The 19153-nt window shown below is 41.6% G+C and overlaps 1 protein-coding gene across 1 annotated transcript in view; it reads left to right on the top strand.

Annotated features, from left to right (window-relative positions):
- The first annotated feature begins 4317 nt into the window (after positions 1-4317).
- The window catches only part of LOC136111720 (uncharacterized), a 33933-nt gene continuing 19097 nt past the window's right edge, over positions 4318-19153 (top strand). The window contains exons 1-2 of the mRNA XM_065856078.2: positions 4318-4344; positions 7362-7836. Coding sequence (XP_065712150.2) covers positions 4318-4344; positions 7362-7836 — 502 coding nt within the window. The remainder of the gene's footprint in view (positions 4345-7361; positions 7837-19153) is intronic.

Genomic DNA, 19153 nt, shown 5'->3' with positions numbered 1-19153 from the left:
GGTTTTTTGGGTTTTTTTTTTTTGTTTTTTGTTTGTTTGCTTGGGGTTTTTTGCTTGTTTTTTGTGTGTATGTGTGTGCGTGGGGGTTTTTTTGTGGTTCTTTTTTTTTTTTTTTTTTTTCCTGCAAAGGCAAAAGAGCAGAAGAGGAAAGGAAACAAATTAATAGAGAATTGGAGGAAAACCTGTTTCCCTCTCTAGTGTGGAACCCGCCCCCCAATGTTACTCCAGCCCTTCAATTGACTTACTGACTTTAAAACACCAGTTTCAAAAAAAAACAAACGTTCAAGTATGAATGAACTGATTAATTTGTGAAATATAGTAGCACTCACTGTAACTTGAACCATGGAATAATTTAAACTGCTTTTGGTTTTTTCTCAGATGGACCATGACAACAAATTGACAATTCCTCAACTTTTGGTTTTTTTTTCAACTCAGGCCAGTATCTCAACCTCCCCACCATTCCACCCTTCTCTCCACCACAGCTGCAAGAGAAAGGATTCAAACAGTCATCTTTTGGGAACCACACTCAGGAAATAACTTTGTTCACAACAAAATCAATGAGGACAGCCATGCAATTCTGTGTCATGATCTAAAAACAGCTCTGTGGGCTGAGGAGGGAGCCTCGTGAGCTGGCTAATCGGCATCACTGAGCACAAATACCCAGGCTGTCATCTGCTCCTAAACAGATGATGATATAAACTGCAAGAAAGATCGTAAAGCAGGAAATCCACTCTAATCCTGGAAACAATTATTTTAAGAATAATTATAAAGTTTTCAAAGGGAAATAAGAACAATGGTTTCCTACCCACCTTTTTAAGTACCTACCCATTAGGGAGGCATTTACCTATTTGGATTTGTTTGTTCCAAAAACCATGTATGACCAGCAACGCTTTTAGTTCTGCTGAGTGTGAAAGAAGATGTATACTGGGTATTCCCCTTATTCAAACCATTGCAAATTTTCTGCTACTGTTATTTCGCACTCATTTATATAGCTCTCGCTTTTTGAGAATGGACAGTATTTACCTGTCCTGGTGCACAGGCAACAAATTGGGTATCTTTCCATACCCACACATGACTTAGTGACTTGAACTTCTTTGGGTCACTGAGTCCATTGCCAGGCTACGCAAACATAGAGGCCACCATCTTTCAAACTACCCCTGGTCCTGAAGCATTTGTTTAAAAAGTTTTAATCATAGAATCACAGAATGGTTTGGGTTGGAAGTGACCTTAAAGAACATCTAGTTTCAACCTCCCTACCATGGGCAGGGACACATTCCACTAGATCAGGTTCCACTAGACTACGTGTCATCCTATCACTGCACTGCCTGATAGAGTCCTTCCTTATCTTCCCTGTAGACCCTTTTAATGCCAAGTGCAACAACAGTGCTCTTCGTAGCACACTGGAGCAGCTGCTGCTTTTATTGTGCAACACATGACTAAAATGGCTTATACCTGTCTGTAGATGGCTGAAGTTGCCAATGGCATTTTCCATAGCATCCTAATGAAGGATTCTTGTATGGAGATCTAGATGAGAAATACAGAGATGGTTTTGTTTTGTCAGTGCAGCTCAAATTTTGCCCTGATGTGATGCATCTAGCATGTGTACACAAAAATCATTATGAACAAAATGCCTTCACAAATGGCTGCTAAATTCTTGCCATGTTTGCCAGGTCTGCTGCCCTCTTTCAAGAATCCAGCTACACCCTCAATGTATTTATGAAACCGAGCAGTCACATAACCCATGCTACGTAACAGAGGTGGACATAGAAAACACTGCCACAAGTCTAATTGACAGCCTTCCTGTATTCTACTGATGTGTGCATAAAAACATAGCAGAAGTTCCATATAACTGAGGAAGAATATGTTAGGGGTTGTTGCAGGCTGTCTTTGCTTGAAAAGGGTAATGCAGAAAATAAAACATCCCTCTGTTTCTGGTAAAACAGAATAATGTTAAAAAAAAAAATTGTTTTGTTGATCAAGAAACTGCATGTTCTATTATGGAAATACATTTCAAATGGGATCCATGTCGTATAAGATACAGCTACTTTTTAAACAACTTTTACCTAATGTTTCTTCAAATGTAGATTAGTGTGCAGAAAAATGATATATAAAGTCATACTTCTCTTTATGAACCATTACAAAAAAACATAGTAGACTTTGGACGTAGAAGGGTCTTTGGATAGTCTACAGGAAGTGTAATCAATTTGTATAAAGATGTTACTGGATGATAAAAAGAACAAAAAAAAAAAAAAAGGAAGTATAAAGCTATCTGGAGTTAATCTGAAAAGGAAACAATAGCCAGCTGATAGTTAGAGTAGGAAAAATCTGTATCATAGTAGAAATGGGATGACCTTTGAAGAAGATGGGCTCTCAGTTACCATAGACTTTGATGCTCCACTGTCCAGGCTGGTGCTCTAAGTCATGTAGGCATCCTGCTGCTACTGGAAGGGAAGAAGTGGTACCAACCGAGAGAAGGCAATTACAAAAGGAAAAGCTGAGACTGACTAGGACCAAGCAATTGGCCTTTGCAGAGATTGTCCAGGATCTATACAACCACCTCAGAAACTTCTTTCTGAAACAATCTTGGGGATTGAACAAGCTATTTGTAGAGGAATCTTATTTGTTTCCTTAGGAAGAAACCCTTAGGCTGCAATATCCTAATGTCTCTTCTGCCCTGAAAAGCAGAGAGCATCAGTAAATAGCCTATAACAGGGGAGCCTGCAAACAAAAAACCAACCAAACCTGGTGCAGTTTTTATAATCCTTAACCAAAGATCTAATCTGTGTTAACAAGGTTTGTACTACATGCTTTATATTTCATCCTTAAAAAAAAAAAAAAAATAAAAATAAATAAATAAATAAAATCACCATTTTATTGACTGACCATACTATATCAGTTTGCTTGTGGCCCTAAAACTTCAGTGTGGTGCCAAAATAGTATTACGCTTATTTACAGGAAACTTTGCTGGTGGAGCTATCCTCTTCTTCTCACAGATCAAGTATGAAAACATTGAGAGAAAATAAGGTTTCACACGTTTGATTTTTATTTAAAAAATAAAGATTAAAGCAAAGCTTTATATCCTCACAGCAAGAAGAAACATGAAGATCAGAACCCATGCTTTCAAACCCTGCCTTTCATTTTCATTTCCAAACTACTAAAAAAAAATAAGAGAAGCTTCTGACAAATAGTCTTCCAATACACTCTGTTAGTTAAGGCCACAGCTACAACATCAATACATTCAAATATGCTCCTTACATATGAGTATTCTTGGCGTCAGAAACTGCAGCTGAAATAAAAAGAGCCATTGCACACTATTGCCAAATTCTGGTGAATGGTAAAAGCAAAAAAGGCAACATAATTTCCAGGGTTATTTTTGTACTCATACCAACTTTGTAACAGTAACCAAACACATGTGTGCATCAAAGACCAGCTTTTTACCTCTGCTAATACTGCCCACCTCCTTTCTTTTTTCCCCAGTGCTGTCTATGCCCGTCTGCTTCACCATCTACTGGCAGTGGCTGTGGCCCTCTTCTTCCAAAATGTGTCCTTGGGGAACAGAGCAGTAAGGTTTTACCTGCTCCATTAAAACTTTGCTTTTAGCAAATAAAAATCTGTTTGTCTTTCCTTTACTTCTTTGAACATCTGGAGAGCTATGCTGTTTCTGGCAAGGCTGAAAGCTCATAGGGGAAAGGGGAAAAAAAGTCATGTTGATGCAGAAAGAGAGCTACAATGATCTTACTTCAGAAGAGGAATTGGAGGAAACGGAGAAGAGCATTTATCTTCATAGCCCAGAGACAGCTGCAAAAGCAGCTATTTAGCTGATCACCTCACTGAGTTTGTTCAAGTTTGAACAGTTTCACCTAGGTTTGCAATTTCCAGCCTTCATTGTGTTGCTGTATAAGTCACATTTTTCTTCCAGTCAAACCAGAGAGGCTGCATGTCATTTAAAGATCCTGTTCTTTAGAATTAAGTCTTAAGGTAACCTTGTCTCTTTCCAAGGCATCTTCAGATCAGGTGAATGCCTGAACTGTTTGCAGAGGCTTCCCTGTAGAGCCTATGGGCAGGACACAGACAGAAAGACCTGCTAGGACAACCATTGCAGAATGAGTGGGGCAAAGATAGGTGCTATTGGAAGAGGTGGGTCTCTGATTATGCATATTACTCACACAATCAGATAACCAGCCCGAGTACTAAATTATTTTTGTTTTTACAGATGAGTTGGCTTTACATGTGAAATGACAAAGCCTGGCGTTTTTTTCTAATCAGAGTTCCACACATAGAAGAGCTGGCAACCACAATGAAACTCATTTTCACAAGATGTCAGAGAAAACTTCAGATCAAAAGGTTAGTAAGACTGAAAAAAAAATAAAGCAAGCAAACAAACAAAACCAAAAACAAACAAACAAAGAAAACAAACAAAACAAAACAAACAAACAAAAACACAAAACTCACTGATATTCATAAATCTGGAAAATTTATTAGCCATAAAGTGGCTGGTGCCAGTGAACTGTACCCCTGCCTCAAGGACTGAACCAACTGGAAATCACTATCTCTTGTGCGAAGTGCAGTTATCTCACATCTGTTCTAACAGGAGGTTGCTTTTACCTCATCTGAAGACAGTTACTTTGGCAAAGACTAATTTTGGAAACAGGAAGCTACAGGGCCCTGATCTGACATGGTAATTCCAGTGAAATAACTAGTCTTTCACCATTAGTTCTGCAATCCTGGAAGGAAACGAAAAAAACAAAAAAACAAAAAACCAAAAAAAGTGGTTTGGTATGGTGTGATTAAATAGAGAAATGTGCAGTACTCTGAAGAATATTCATTCTTGTTCTTTTTGTCAAGAGAGCAACTTCTCAGATGATGCTTAACAACAGCTATAAACAAACACTGTTAAAGAACATCCTTTGAGCAACATTAATAATTTCCTGTGTTGTGCACATAGCATTAATAACTAGATCCATACTGCTGGGTTACACAATTCGATCTACCTTCCAGGCTTGGAGTTCAGAAAACAATAAAGCTGCTTACAAAGATCAAATGTTGTCTCCTGTCATGGTTTAACCCCGGCTGGCAACTAAACACCAATCAGGTGCTCATTCACTCCCCCCTGGTGGGATAGGGGAGAGAATTGGAAGGGTAAAAATGAGAAAACTCATGGATTAAGATAAAGACAGTTTAATAAGTAAAGCAAAAGCCATGTGCGCAAGTAAAGCAAAAGATTTATTCACCACTTCCCATGGGCAGGCAGATGTTCAGCCATCTCCAGGAGAGCTGGGTCCATGATACATAAGAGTTACTTGGGAAGACAAACACCATCCCTCCAAACATTCCCCCTTCCTCCTTATTCCTCCAGCTTTATATGCTGAGCATGACATCATATGGTGTGGAATATCCCTCTAGACAACTGGGGTCAGCTGTCCGGGCTGTGTCTCCTCCCAACACTTGTGCACCCCCAGCCTCCTTGCTAGTGGGGTTGTGTGAGAAGCACAAAAGGCCTTGACTCTGTAAGCACTACTCAGCAATAATTAAAACATCCCTGTATTATCAACAGTGTTGCCAGCACAAATCCAAACCATAGCCAAATAAAACCTACTATGAAGAAAATTAACTCTATCCCAATCAAAACAAGCACAACTCCATAATTGTTAATGACTGAAAAAAAAAACCACCTCTAGCTGTTCAGGCCCTCCTCCTTACAGTCTTCAGTAGACTTTCCAGTACTACTGCTGCAATACTCAGATATTTTAAGGGAAAAGCTTATCCTTAATTTAAAATACAACATAAGTTTAAGATTGATTATGTGTACATTTATTACTACAGTTGAGCTCTTTATTGCCTCAGGTTAAATCTAAAAACTACTTGACTAGGCACTGGCAAGGAGGAAGAAACATTACCATCAATTTATGAACTGGTGACAGTAATTCACAAACTCTGTGACTTTGCACTTTTCCAGCTGGCATGGTCCCACAAATGCTAGAGAAGAGGCATAGACCTCTCTGGGGAAAGCTTAGGCCTACAACCAGTGAATCTAAGTCAGCTGCACATCTCCATTTACCTTCTAAATCACACGCTGCACATCACCAAACTACAGGAAGTCTCAAAAAGATGGAGATGGACCCAATTTCAAAGCAGTTGCAGGGTCACCATCTTCCAAATGACTGAAGATAGGGGCTGTTTGTGTGTTGAGAGAGGCATCTAGCAGTAATCATTTGAAACTCTGTGCCCCATCCTTTCAAGTGGTAAGAGTCTCTTTCACGGGTGGTTTGTGGTTGCAGAGATACGGTGATTTCAAATTGGGTCCATATTTTTTTAAACACCCTGTAGATATTATTATTATTGAAAGGCTGAAGGAGCTGAGTCTCTTTAGCTTGGAGAAGAGGAGACTGAGGTGCGTCCTCATTAATGTTTATAAATATATAAAGGGTGAGTGTCACAAGGAGAGAGCCAGGCTCTTCTTGGTGACAACCAATGATAAGACAAAGGGCAATGTGTATAAACTGGAACACAGGAGGTTCCACTTAAATATGAGAAGAAACTTCTCAGTGAGGGTAACAGAACACTGGAACAGGCTGCCCAGGGGGGTTGTAGAGTCTCCTACTCTGGAGACATTCAAACCTGCCTGGACACATTCCTGTGTAACCTCATCTAGGTGTTCCTGCTCTGGCAGGGGGATTGGACTAGATGATCTTTCGAAGTCCCTTCCAATCCCTAACATTCTATGATTCTGCGATTATCCAGTCAACGGCAAGTGGAAACAGCATTTGGGAGAGGCATTTTTGTCATACATGGCCCTGAGCAGCGCTCAGCACAACTGCATTGACCTTGACCTGCAGAAGCAGCGCTTCAGGCTGCTATAACAGCACCTGGGGAATGCACTGACCCTCAAATCACAGCATCCGATACTGGATGCAAAACGGCCATTGGAAAAGGACTTATAAGAAAACAAGGTCTTTAACAATCTATCTTTCCACACCTGCAGAATTAGTTAAGAAAGCTCAACACCTTACTGTGCACAGGTTTTACATTTATAGCCTTCAGCCACGGGCCTGGTATGGCATCACTTGCAAATACAAGATTCAAAGCTTTTTTACGGATTTTCTGTCCAACTGGAAAAAAAAAAACAAACCAAGTTTGTCATGGTCAAGATTATTAGGTTTCCTGGTGTGTTTGGTGTTGGGTAACTTTTCTCCAGGAAAAGCAGGAAAAGAGAGGGCCTGGGTGAAGAGAGGGCAGTGGTGCAGGAATGTGCACCTCTGCTATTGAAACCTGTGGCTGGTGTTGAAGCCCTGGAGCTCATTCCATCCAGAAAACGGGGCTCTTTGGTCCGATGCCCCTTTTTTTTTTTTTTTTTTACACAGGAGTGGTCAGGGCTGATCAGCATCAACTCGCGCGTCCCGCAGCCCTGCTCCTTCTCCAGCTGCCCAGAGCCAGGCCGACTCTGTCCGGCGCCCACGGGAAACGCACAGCGCGACGCCCTCAGCCCGCCGGGGAACGGGACTCCGCCACGGCCTGCCCTTCCCGAGGCGGTGACAATGGCGGGTAACGGCCCGAGGAGCGTCTCCGGCGGGCCGGGCCGGGCGGGCCTCGCCCTCCTCCCCCACCCGCGGCGAGCTCACAGCGCCCGAACTGACAGCGCGGGGCCGGGGCGTGTTCGGCGCGGCGCACCCAGCCCCGGGGCGCGGCGCGGTGCGGTGCTGCCCTCCGGCCAGGCGGGAGCAGCTGCCGAAAGCGGCTGTCAGGGAGCGGGCGGCGTGTGTATGGTGCGGGCAGCCATGCGGCGCTGGAGGCTTCTTCCCGCGGTGGTGCTTCTCGCCGTCCTGATCCCTGTCAGAGGTGAGGAGGGGGCGGGCGGCGGGGAGCGATCCTGCGGCGGAGCCTCGCTACCCCGCCGGGCTTGGGGAGGGACAATTCCCCTGCCCTCCGTTCCCGAGGCGGGGGGCTCAGCGCTGCTGCTGGGCACGGAGGCGGGAGGGGGGATCGGGGGAGCGGCCCCGAGTGCGAGAGGAGCCCGGGAGGGAACCGGGCGGGTCCGAAAGAGCCGGCTGCCCGTGTCTGTCCCGAACAGGGAAGCGGCGCTCTCTCCCTTCAGCTCCCCCCTCTTTTTTTTTTTTTTAATTTTTTATTTGGTGTTCTGGTTGTTTTTCCATTTAACTGTCAGGGAAAATATTGCTGAGCTTTCTGCCCACCTCCCGCGCTGGAAACCCTGTCTTGTTTTGAATCTCTGCGGTGAATACGTGCTACTCGCCCCAGTAGGGCCCTTGGGTACACGGGAGGGGAATCCCTGGAAGAGGCTCGGAGGGGTTTCGGGGCGGTGGGGAGCTCTCCTGGAGCTCGGCTTCCATTTTAGGAAAGAACGCGGAGTTACGGCAATTCCAGGGCAACAGATAGTTGCTCACCAGAAAGTCTGGTCACACAGTAGTCTTTAAAAGAAAAAGAAAAATCACTATGGCAAGACTGCAGGCTAAAACACACCACTGTATTTTTTGAGAAGCTTCTTATGGCTTCAGTATGTGCCATGGACGATTTTCTTGAACTTTGATCAAAACAATGTGTATGTAAAAACATGTTGGTATGTGGTATAAGGAAACAGTTTGGGCGGGGGAGAAAAGTAGCAAAGTTCCCAATATCAAGTTTTTTTCAGGAGGAAGACTCCTAAACTAGAATATGCAGTGCAAACTGTCATTCCCCATTTATATGCCTTATTTCTAAGAAACTTTTTTTTTTTTCCTATGTTAATAAGCATACTTGAAGTTAAGCCCAGGTATTTTCTTTCAGGTGCTTTGTACAAGTAACGCTTCAAAACTTGAATATCTATCTTTTCACTGTAAGGGACAAGGAAAAATGCAATAATACCCTCTCCTAGCTTTGATTGAAAGCTGTAGATACTGTGTGCAGGATGCCAGATGAGCAAAGTCTGGCATTAAGCCTGGTTTAATTCAATTCTTCTGCTGTGGCCTTATTGTGGTCTTAACTGCTAGGCTGGCAAAGCTGAGCTCTTGGAAAAGTAGCACTATTTACAGTAACTGCCATTAAAACTGACAGATGTTTCAGACTGATAACACTGAGATATCATCTTACTACTTATGTGAAAAACTTGCTCCTCTACCTGTACCTCTGCAAGTGTTCCTCACGGTCATGGACAGCAAGATCTAATAGTCTTTCTAAACTTTATGCCAAAAAGTTTGGAGGTGAAGAGTGTCTGTCCAGTTTCTGCATCACTAGAGGGAAGGTGCACAGAAACTGCCTTCAAGGATTTTGTTTCAAATTCTGGGGAAAATGCTACTTTTTTAACAGATTGCTCTTTAAGAGCTGGTTAATTTATCTGGCTACTAGTTAATGCCAATAATATGAACCAATTAGAAAGGTTATAATTAGTTTGGACATGTTTTGCTTAAACAAAACGTATAAGAATTTGAGAACTGTTGAGAATGTCAACCCGGGGAGGGTGGGGCCCTCCAGGGGAATGTCAGATTTGTGGTGGTGCAATCTTATATTAAAATAAAGGCAAAACCTGAAATACATAGTTTTGAAAATTAAAATTTCACTGTTAGTAAGCACCCTGTAGTCTGAATTTGCAGAACTGCTATAGAGAGTTAAGGATCCTACCTTACAAGCAATTTGGCTGTTGTGTGACAGTTTGGAGGTGTCTGGTTTCTCTGGCATGGCTTGCTTTCACCATTCAAGCAGATGAGTATGTGCCTCAGGACTAAGAACTTCGTGTGGGATCATGAATTTTAGACATGTGAAAGCTGTTAGTGTTAAAACAGTATTCAACATATCATGAGGATTTGAATGTATTATTAAGTAAGGGCAAACTCTGTTATTTGAGCTTGCTTAGAAAAAGAGCTTGCAGTTTTAACCTCAAAACCGGTATTCAAGTGTTGTCTCATTTGGCAAGTATGAGCTCTGCATGTCAGGCAAATCTGGAATTTAGGTATCATTGAGGTTGGATCCAGAGGAAGGTCACGTGTGAGATTTTATATCGTCAGTTTCTTTAGGCAGTCTAACAGTTTTCCGCTGCGGAAGAGTGGGATCTTTCCATTTCTCTCACCCGTGTTTGATCTGGTGCCCATCAGGGCCTGTGCTGAGATGATTCAGCTTGATAAGTGAGCAAGTGACTAATCTGCTGCATTGAGTTTGCTCTGATGGGTGTCAGAGCCAGCAAGAGGGAGTGGCAGGGCCGAGCATCGGAGAGTGCAAGTGAGATGGGGCAGGGGAGGAGGGGGCAGGAGCTTCTTGCTTTGCCTGTTTGGGAGGTGTGAGACTAGCTCAACCATCTTGCAGCTGCAAAACCACCAGGTTAGGCCAGCAACTAATTTTAGGCATCTGCTTTTCAAAAAAAAAAAAAAAAAAAAAATTATTAGGCAGGAAATCTTCTGTATAATTTATATTAGGAGAGTGGCAGGAGAATTAAATCATACATTATGAGCAGCAGAAAACTGCTGCATGCAGACACAAGGCTCAAAAGTTTTTTTTATCTACTGTAGAAAGATCAAGGCATGAAAAAGTGTCTGCTTGCTGAGGGTCTTGAGTTTGGATTCTGGAATATATGCTTTAAGTATCCTTTGTAAGAACTGAGTAGAACTTGTTCTTTGAAACACTTGCCACAGGAAACAGTTGTGGTAGTAAATACCAACAAGTGAGCAAAATGCATACTGGAAGCTGGGGTATCTATGTTGTAAGATCAGTAGCCTAAAGTGATTTACAAGTGGAGAAACCTTATTCGTAAGACCTCTGTAATTACAGGGCTGTGAGCAAAGAGAAGGAAACACTTGACTTCTTGTAGAGGCAAGTCAGTGTTGAGAAAAATGACTAATGGGGTGGAAGATGGTGAAATGACTCTGTAATTCAGTAGATGGAGCTTTCAGCTGGGGCAAAGTTGTGGTGCAGGAACTCATGGAGACTGGTCTCTGCTTGGTGGGCTCTCGAGTTGTTTGACTTTTAAATCTGATTTAAAAAACAAACAAACAAAAACCATAAAACCCCACACAATTTTCAGTTGAGCAATTCATTTTAGTAGCAATGCTAGTGTGCATGTATGACAGCATGAACTTGAAAAGTGTAGCACATGTTTCTTCGTCAGTTTCTTCTAATTTGAAATGGGTAAGAGTGTTTTTTATGAGTTGGTTATTTATATAAAATGGCCACTGCACTGCTACATCAAAATGACATCACTGCAACAATTCTTAAGCTTTCCATAGTTACGGTCATTTAACTTGGCGAGAGTTAAGCATGACTCAGCCTTCTGCCATCCAGCCAAGACCAATTTCAATATTTTCCTGATGTTACTCTGGTGCATGTGATGGGGTCGCCTGCACTTGAGAAAGGACTCTGCTTTAACTCTTGCTGTCTTGAACCTCTCACTGCAAACAACTTGTATTTCTTCGGGTGATGGCTGTGTTACTGAAATGCAGTAATAATAGCAATATTCATCAGTTAAAATCACCTTGCCAAGGGCAAGCTTCTTTCTTTTAGCCAAACTGATTTTCCATGCTCTGGCACAGGAACCTACTCTTTAGAGTCTAATGAACGTGTTTTGAGAAAGTAGTATGAGCAGAACAGTCTCAACTCGGGGAATTTTTACTTAAATTAGCTAATTATCTGTTGACACAAACTTCTAATCATAGATTTGGGAATTGAGAGAAAGAAAGCAATCAGTCAAACCCCTAACATCCTCCCAGTTTCCTACTTTTGGCTTAATCCAAACACCCCTACCTCCCACATCTTGGCTTCCCTGGTTTTTGCTGCTGGTTGTGCTCAGCCCATCCCCTAGTCCTTTGGTGAGGTGAAGGGCAGAGCAGGAAGGTCAAATGCCTAGAGATTTCTTTCTGCTGCTGCTGCTTCTTGCTGATTTTCCTCTGCATTTTTTTTTTTTTTTTTTTTTTTTTTTTTTACAGCTTCTCAGTATTCCTGCCCCACTGAGGTCACTTATAGCCCCTCAGACCTGTCCCTGCCCTGTTGTGGGTGCCCCACAGCTGCAGTCCCACAGGGGTGTCCCTGCCCTGATGTGGGTGGCTCACAACTGCTCAGGGACATGTACATGGAACCTCTCTCACCCAGAGCACATCTCCAGCCACATGTTCCCTCTGCAGTCTCTCCCTCTGCAAGTCTCTCAGACCATCTCATGGTTCGTCTCCTGTCCTTGCTCGCTGATGCTCTTTCTTACATGTGTGTTCAAGCAGAGACAACTCTGCACTTCTCTGACCAGTTGAAGTTTTGGTGTGCACCATCAGCGTCAGTGCCAACCAGACATGACTGTAAGTGGCACGGGGAAGTAAAATAAGACTATTTATCATAAGTAACAGTACATACTTAATTTCATTGCCTCTTTTCCAAAGGCCACCATTGCCTAATTCCTGGTCCTCAAGTGATAAGGACTCCTTCCTTAGGTATTCCAGTTGCTGTAGGAAGATAGACGTGAACTTGTGTCTCTATTCTGGTGTCCCCAGGGCTGGCTGCTACTTAGTCACCGAGCTGAACTTGGGATATATGGTTTTCTGCAGGGCTGCTATGACAGGTTCCTACCTTTCTGTTACCTAGCTCCCTCTCAGCATCACAGAGGTGAGATTCCATTTTCCTTGAGAGCAGTTTCAAATAAGCCACTGTACCATTCCACCTTTCAGATGCCTGGGGATTAGAGGGAATACAATACACCTGCTTCGCTCCACAATATTTCCCTCATTCTTGGACAGCTGTAGTTTTGAAATGACTGCTGCAACCTGAACCTAACAAAGGCTGCCTTCCATCATGCAAACAAATACATTTGTTTATTCCGTCTGTAGGCACTGCCTACATTTTCATTCCAAGCAGAAAGATTTCTAGCAACCCACTGCTACCTTTGCCACAGTGAGAACACAGCACCTGCCAGTGTTGCTGAAGAGAAGCAAGCTGATCTGTTATGCTTGCCAGGCTTCTCCAAACTTCCCTTTCTCCCATTGCACATACTGCTTCATCATTCACACTTTCCATGTGTGTTGTATTATTCTGCAGATCTTCTCGCCTAGTTGCTTGTGCTATGGCTTCCTGAGACAAGTCTAAGCTGCATTCTCTGTCCTGGTACATGAATAACGGTTTTGTGGACCCACCTGGCTAAAAATAGATTTCCTTTGTGCTCACGCCCTAAACCTATGCTGGCAAGTTGAGCTAACTGGTCAGCCTGGTTACTGTGTTTCTCAAATTCAGATGGGTTGTCAGAACAGTATGCGTTCTGTAGGCGGAGGCAGGAGAAGGCAGTGGTTGAACCCAACTCTGACTCTGCCTTGTGCTCACAGCTCCTCAGCTGGCGATGCTGCATCTCTGACAGGCCTTCTGTTTGACTTAGTCATACCCTCTCCTTTTCTGTTCAGGAGCATCTGTAAGTCCTAGCATCTAGGTCAGGGGCATGCAAAATTCCTGTTCTTTCCATGCTTTTTTCCCCCAAGATTTACCATACTGCTGAAATCTTGGTGTTATCTCTGGCCTTGCTGTTAATCCTACAGCATGTTCCCTCCAGCATGGTACATAGTAGGTCATTCCTTGGTCAACAGGGGCCCCAGTAGGTTATCAGTACCTGCTACCCACACCCTGCAAATTATTCCCAATACAGAGAAACAGTGTTCCAGCTTGTATGTCTTGCCCTTTGCCTGTCTGTATCTTATCAGCTGCTGTAGGAGGTCTCTGTGCCACCTTGCAAAAGTACATAGTGGCAGCAACTTGGGACTAATACTACAAAAGCTAGTGTTTGGAAAGTTGCTTGGTATCATAAAAAGTAGTTTTAGTTTACTTTTTTATAAACAAAATAAAAGAAAAGTAAGTCTTGCTTTCTCTATATGCTTGAAAATTCTCATCTGGGAAAGATCTCCCTTCTTGCTGCAGGAAAGCACATTTTTCACCTGTTGAAAATAAAAATTACTATGGTGATACTTGCCATAAGCTCATTTTAAACTGGTTTAGTCTCTACATTTGATGTGACTGGGGAACCCATGAGATTTTCTATGAAGAATTCCAAAAAGTCATAAGGCAAATTCCTGTGACATCGAGAACTTAGTTCTTAGCAGTGTAAGGCCTGTTTACAATAGTTTTTTCTAAATATAGAACAGTTAATTTAAAATACATAATTAACACATCAAATGCATGAATCACTCTAACATGTTTTGGGAGAAAGATCATTTTAAAAGAAAACATTTACATTTTAAGTCAAGTCTAATCACACAACATCATTGGCTGTATAACAAATGCAGTTGGCTTCCTTTCTACAAATTTCAGTCACCTATGAAGAGTCCACCTGCTAAAAAACATCTAAGAAATGGCATCTTTACTTGTAAAAGGAAAACCTATTGATGGAGGTGATTCTCAGTTAACTGCAGATGATAATTTTGCTCTACTTCCCTCATAGTTTGAGTCCTGTACAACTCTCATTGGATCTCTTGTTTCTTTGAAATTTTTCACCAGAAATGGTATTTATTTCTTGATGTGTGGAAAGTATCTGCAAAACTCATTTCACTTTGAGCCAAAGAGCTGTTATCTAAGTAAAATCAAACTTTGTTTTCAGGATAGCAGTTGTTCTTTCATCAGGTGAATGTTATGACTCGACATACAAGTTAATCTTTCCATGAAGTAAAAAGACCTTTTGATTAAACAGCCATTGATTTCATAGGTAAAAATCTACTCAGCTTTTAATCATAGAACTATCTTTGTATGTTTTTTTCTTAACCATGGAAAATACTGCTTGCACCTTTTCTTCTAGTGAAAAAGACCAGTATTTTGAAATAAAAATAAGGTGAAAAAAATTGTTAACATGGTATTTCCACGGCAGCAAATTCTGCAAGCCTGGTTATACTTCACAATACTGGTACTGTTATTGTTTTTATTATTGCCACAAAAATACCACACTCTGAACCTTTTCTTTCTGGAAAAAACAAAATAGTTACAGTGTTTAGCCTTATATTTTTCCACCACTTGTTTCTTCCCTGTGATTTGGAAGAAATATTAAACCTATGTGAAGACAGAAGGGGTTGGTGGTGATAGTTGTAGTAGCGTGATGTAGTGAATTAAAAATAAGTGAGGCAAATGTGTTGGATAGGGTACAGTTTTTATTAGAGCTAATGCTATTGTTGGACAAAACAGACAGCTCTGGAGGCACACAAATCCTTGTTAAATTTAGAAACAAGAAGTTTCAGGATAAGGTTTGGGGGAAGGGTATGGGGAAACCTATGTGGAAAGCTTTTGGATAAGTCTATCTTTTTTTTCTATATTTTTGTCTTTATCTTTCAATCTTCTGTTTCTTCCCTCACCTCCAGCTATCCATGCCTGTCTGTATTCTTCTTTGATGCCAGAAATCTCTGTCTGCCTCTGTGTTTCTCAGTACATCCTGATGTCAGGCATCTTGCAATCAAATCCCAAATTCAGTACTTACTTAACAAACTATTCACTGCCCTCTCCCTCCCCAAATGTTGCAAATGGTTATACAGACATCATTTCTTTGAATCTTTGAATGTGGTCTTGGTGCAAAAGATTTATCTTGTTCTTCAAGTAACAATAATGAAGAATGGGAAGTTAATTTTTTCTTTTTTTTCTTTTTTTTTTTTTTTTTTTATTTGTGAGAAACAAAAAATAAACCCTCATCTGACAAAATGTATACCATGTTTCTGACTTGCTCCATATCTCTGTCTGTGACTTAGTTGGATTCTAACTAATCTATTAACTAATATATTTAGTTTTTTATCTGTCCAGTATGAGCAGCTAAAACTAGTCACATTGATACTGCATGCAGTATCTCTATGTGCATGGCTATACTTCAGAAATATCTTTTTAGGTAATAATTTCATGTACATGACACAAAGTTGGTTGAAGGAGAAAAAATAAGCCTTCTCCTCCAGTGTCTGCTGTAGCCCAAGGAAGCAGGCTGCTGTCACATCACATCTTCTGTGGCTGAATCTCGTCTGCATGTTTCCAAACCAATGCTGGTGTGGTGCAGTGAAGCACAAGCTGTGAAATCCTGGCTCACTGAATTGTCACTTACTGCTTCTTTCTCTCAATTAATCCCTTTAACAGTAAATACCTGCAGGAAGAAAAGTGTCACTGGTGCTAATGGAACACATCAATGTTTGAAGTTTGAACAGAACAATAGGTTTTGTTATAAAATGAGTTGACTAATGCCAGAATCGATTCAATCTCAGAGCAATGGATTAAAATATGAGTTGAATCATAGCAAATTACTGTACTGGGTCTGGTTTCCTGGGTCTGGTTTCCTCTACCCCCGCCTTCCCCACAGGAAACCCTCATTGTAAAACACAAAGTCTTTCTCTTCTTTCTTTTTGAAAAAGCTGTAGTAGCTATTGTTAAGTATGCAGATTGAAAAGACTGAAAAATCTTTTTAGCTGTTGCTGAACAGAGTCTAGAAAAGCAAAGGCAGTTTTACTTTTCTGACTAGATTGCAGATTTTGTTTGACTTTTGCTGTTAGTATGCAAATTGTTTTGAACTGGTAAGATTTCTGGTGAGGAAGGTAAAAGAAACAGGTTGTGAAATGGAATTGTCAACTTAAAAGTATCAGCAGACATAAAACAGTCTTGCCATCATTTTAGTGCACTGCTGTAAAAGCAAGTGTATTCTTGACTTAGCTCTGTGCACATTGCAAGTGTATGTGTCAACTGCTTTATTTTTAAAGAAGGAATTGCTAAATGTAAAACCAAGTTCCATTTACTTGTTCATCATAAGTTATAATTTAAATTCTTTTTCCTTGATTAGACTGAGGGTTATTTACTGCTCTAGCTGTTGAGTTTTTAGAACTTTTACTTCACTGTCTGCCAGATCACAAATCTTGGTTTCCTAATACATCTTTCTTCTTTGTGCTAAAATTTTACCATCTTTCATCTAGTGCAGACCTCCCTGACCTTTCTGCAGCTGACCCTTGCTGCTGCATTTCCCCTTTCCTCTGAGCCCTCTCTGGGAATGCACTTCCTTCCATCCCTCCCTGACCCAATCCAAGAAGCTGCCAGAGGATGCAGGGTGTTGTCAGCAAAGAAGGATGCAGACAAAACAAAATGCTGGTGATTCTTGACCATTCGGTGGGGAGGGGAGCCTCCAGTTTATCATCTTACATACTTTATCTCTGTGTAAAGTGTTTTACTGGGTATTGGGATGAGCAAAAAAAGTGCGCAACTCTTCAAGTCATGGTTCAAGAGATCACTTTCTCTAAAAACACTTCTCCCTTTCTCTGCACAAGGCTGGGCAGGGTACTGAACTGTAGAAATGCAGAAATGTAGAAATAGAGGTTTTCAGTGCAAAGAGAGTTTAGAATGTTATTATCTGAATAGGAATACAGATAAACTGCAGGTGATAAAATAGCATTAAGTTATTGATGTCAGTTATAGTTACTGTCACGAGAACCAATGAATTTATTAAATCATACAATACCAAAGAGTTTGCAATCTACTTGGATAAAACAGGTTTCTTAAATTTGAAACTAAACTTTTGATTAACCGCCATTGTAGTCTTCCCGTTGTAACTGTTAATTTTTAGTGCTGCCTGCAATTTCAGTTGTTATCTCATTGAGGCTTAATGTTCATGAATCTGTTCATGGATGTGAGAACACTGAGTGTTCAAGGACTGTTGAATGCATTCCCCTTTCCAGCCCCACCATCTCCTCTGGTGTCCATCTTAGTGCAATCAGTGCGTACATTACTCCACAGTTTCCAAAGTATGGTTTTGACAGCTTGTGATATGCCCAGTGTTTTAAAGTACACACTACAGAGCAAGATGTTGGTCAGCTGTGGAAGACCTCTTGCCAAGAACTGCTGAAGCTATTACTACATGTCTGCTAGTGAAGACACTAGGACCAAAATATAGAATTACAAGGGTAAATATTTATTCTTAGGAATGTGGTGTCGCAGCCAAATTGAGGAACCTTGAATGTGGTTTTACACAGGGTTTTTACACCCTTCAACTGTTTAGGTACAACACTATTTGACTAATCACTAACACCCACACTACTGATTACTAATCAGAGTAAATCTTTGCAAAGCAACTGTATTTCTGCAGCATTCTTGCTGTTTGTCTATTGATCCAGATGTTCCTGGAGTCAGCCTTGCTATAGTTACTTATCTATGATGCCAGCTGATGTGGGGAGGGTTTCAAAGAGAGTGTTAGAAGGGGTAGGATGTTGGCATTATCTTGGTTGTCCAGGGGTATCTTTCATCCTTTGTGGACAGCTCTAAGCTTCCAAGAAACAAAGTCCTTATTTACAGGGCTGAGCTGTCCTTTGGTTTCTTTTACTTAAGCATGAACAATATCAAAGTCTCTAGAATATTCCACTACCTGACTGCATTGCAACATATAATGTGAATAAATATATATTAACAAAGTTAATACACTTTGATACTATAAAGACAGATTGATATAGTGTTTAGGGAAGGAAGCTTTCATAACAAGAGTGAACATGAGCTTTGTGGTAAAGATGAACCTGGTTACGGAAATTTAGGCTATGTGAGCAGTAGCTGCAAGGCTTGTCAGCGTTGCGAGAGCTTAAACTTTGTCTATAGAGCAGCTTAAACTTTGAAGCTGTGGACTATGAGCAACATATACTCATAGGATTTTGGTTTCTTAGGCTTATATAAAATTAACTACCGCCATTTCTTAAGCCAAGACAGAATTTCAAAGGTGGCTGAATGAAAAGTAGGTGCATACTGCCTGCTTGATCTTAGAGAGATTTGAGAACAGGGTTCCTTAAGACTGCTTCAGAGCTCCTGATCCAGCCATGGCACAGGTTTCTGAAGAGAGAATGATGGAGAGCAGAGGCATCTTGGCCCATTGTGCCTGCTCCAGGAGCCTCCCCGGGGAAAGAGGGACCATGCAAGCAACTGAGATTTGGAAAGAGTGGCAGGGGGCGCTTCTTGCCTGCCCCAGGGGCAGAAGGATGAGGAGAGCTTCTGTGGCTGCTGTGTTGAAGCATGAGAAGGCCGTGGCAGCCATGGTCCCAGATGTGGGGTGACACCGTACAGCTGCGGATTGGTGTTGCTGACATCAAGTAACTTCATGCTTAATGCACAAAGTGACACCTCTCTGGCTTAGCAGTACTGTGAGGACGAGTACCAAGAAGTCAAGAACAGTTACCTAGAAGGCTGAGAATTTCAGTGTTTCTAGCACTTGCAGGTACTGATTCCATATGCAGGC

Source organism: Patagioenas fasciata, chromosome 1 (assembly GCF_037038585.1).
Source record: "Patagioenas fasciata isolate bPatFas1 chromosome 1, bPatFas1.hap1, whole genome shotgun sequence".
NCBI classification, from domain to species: Eukaryota; Metazoa; Chordata; class Aves; order Columbiformes; family Columbidae; genus Patagioenas; species Patagioenas fasciata.
Note: the sequence above shows the minus strand (reverse complement) of the source record. Positions and strands in the feature narration are given on the sequence as shown.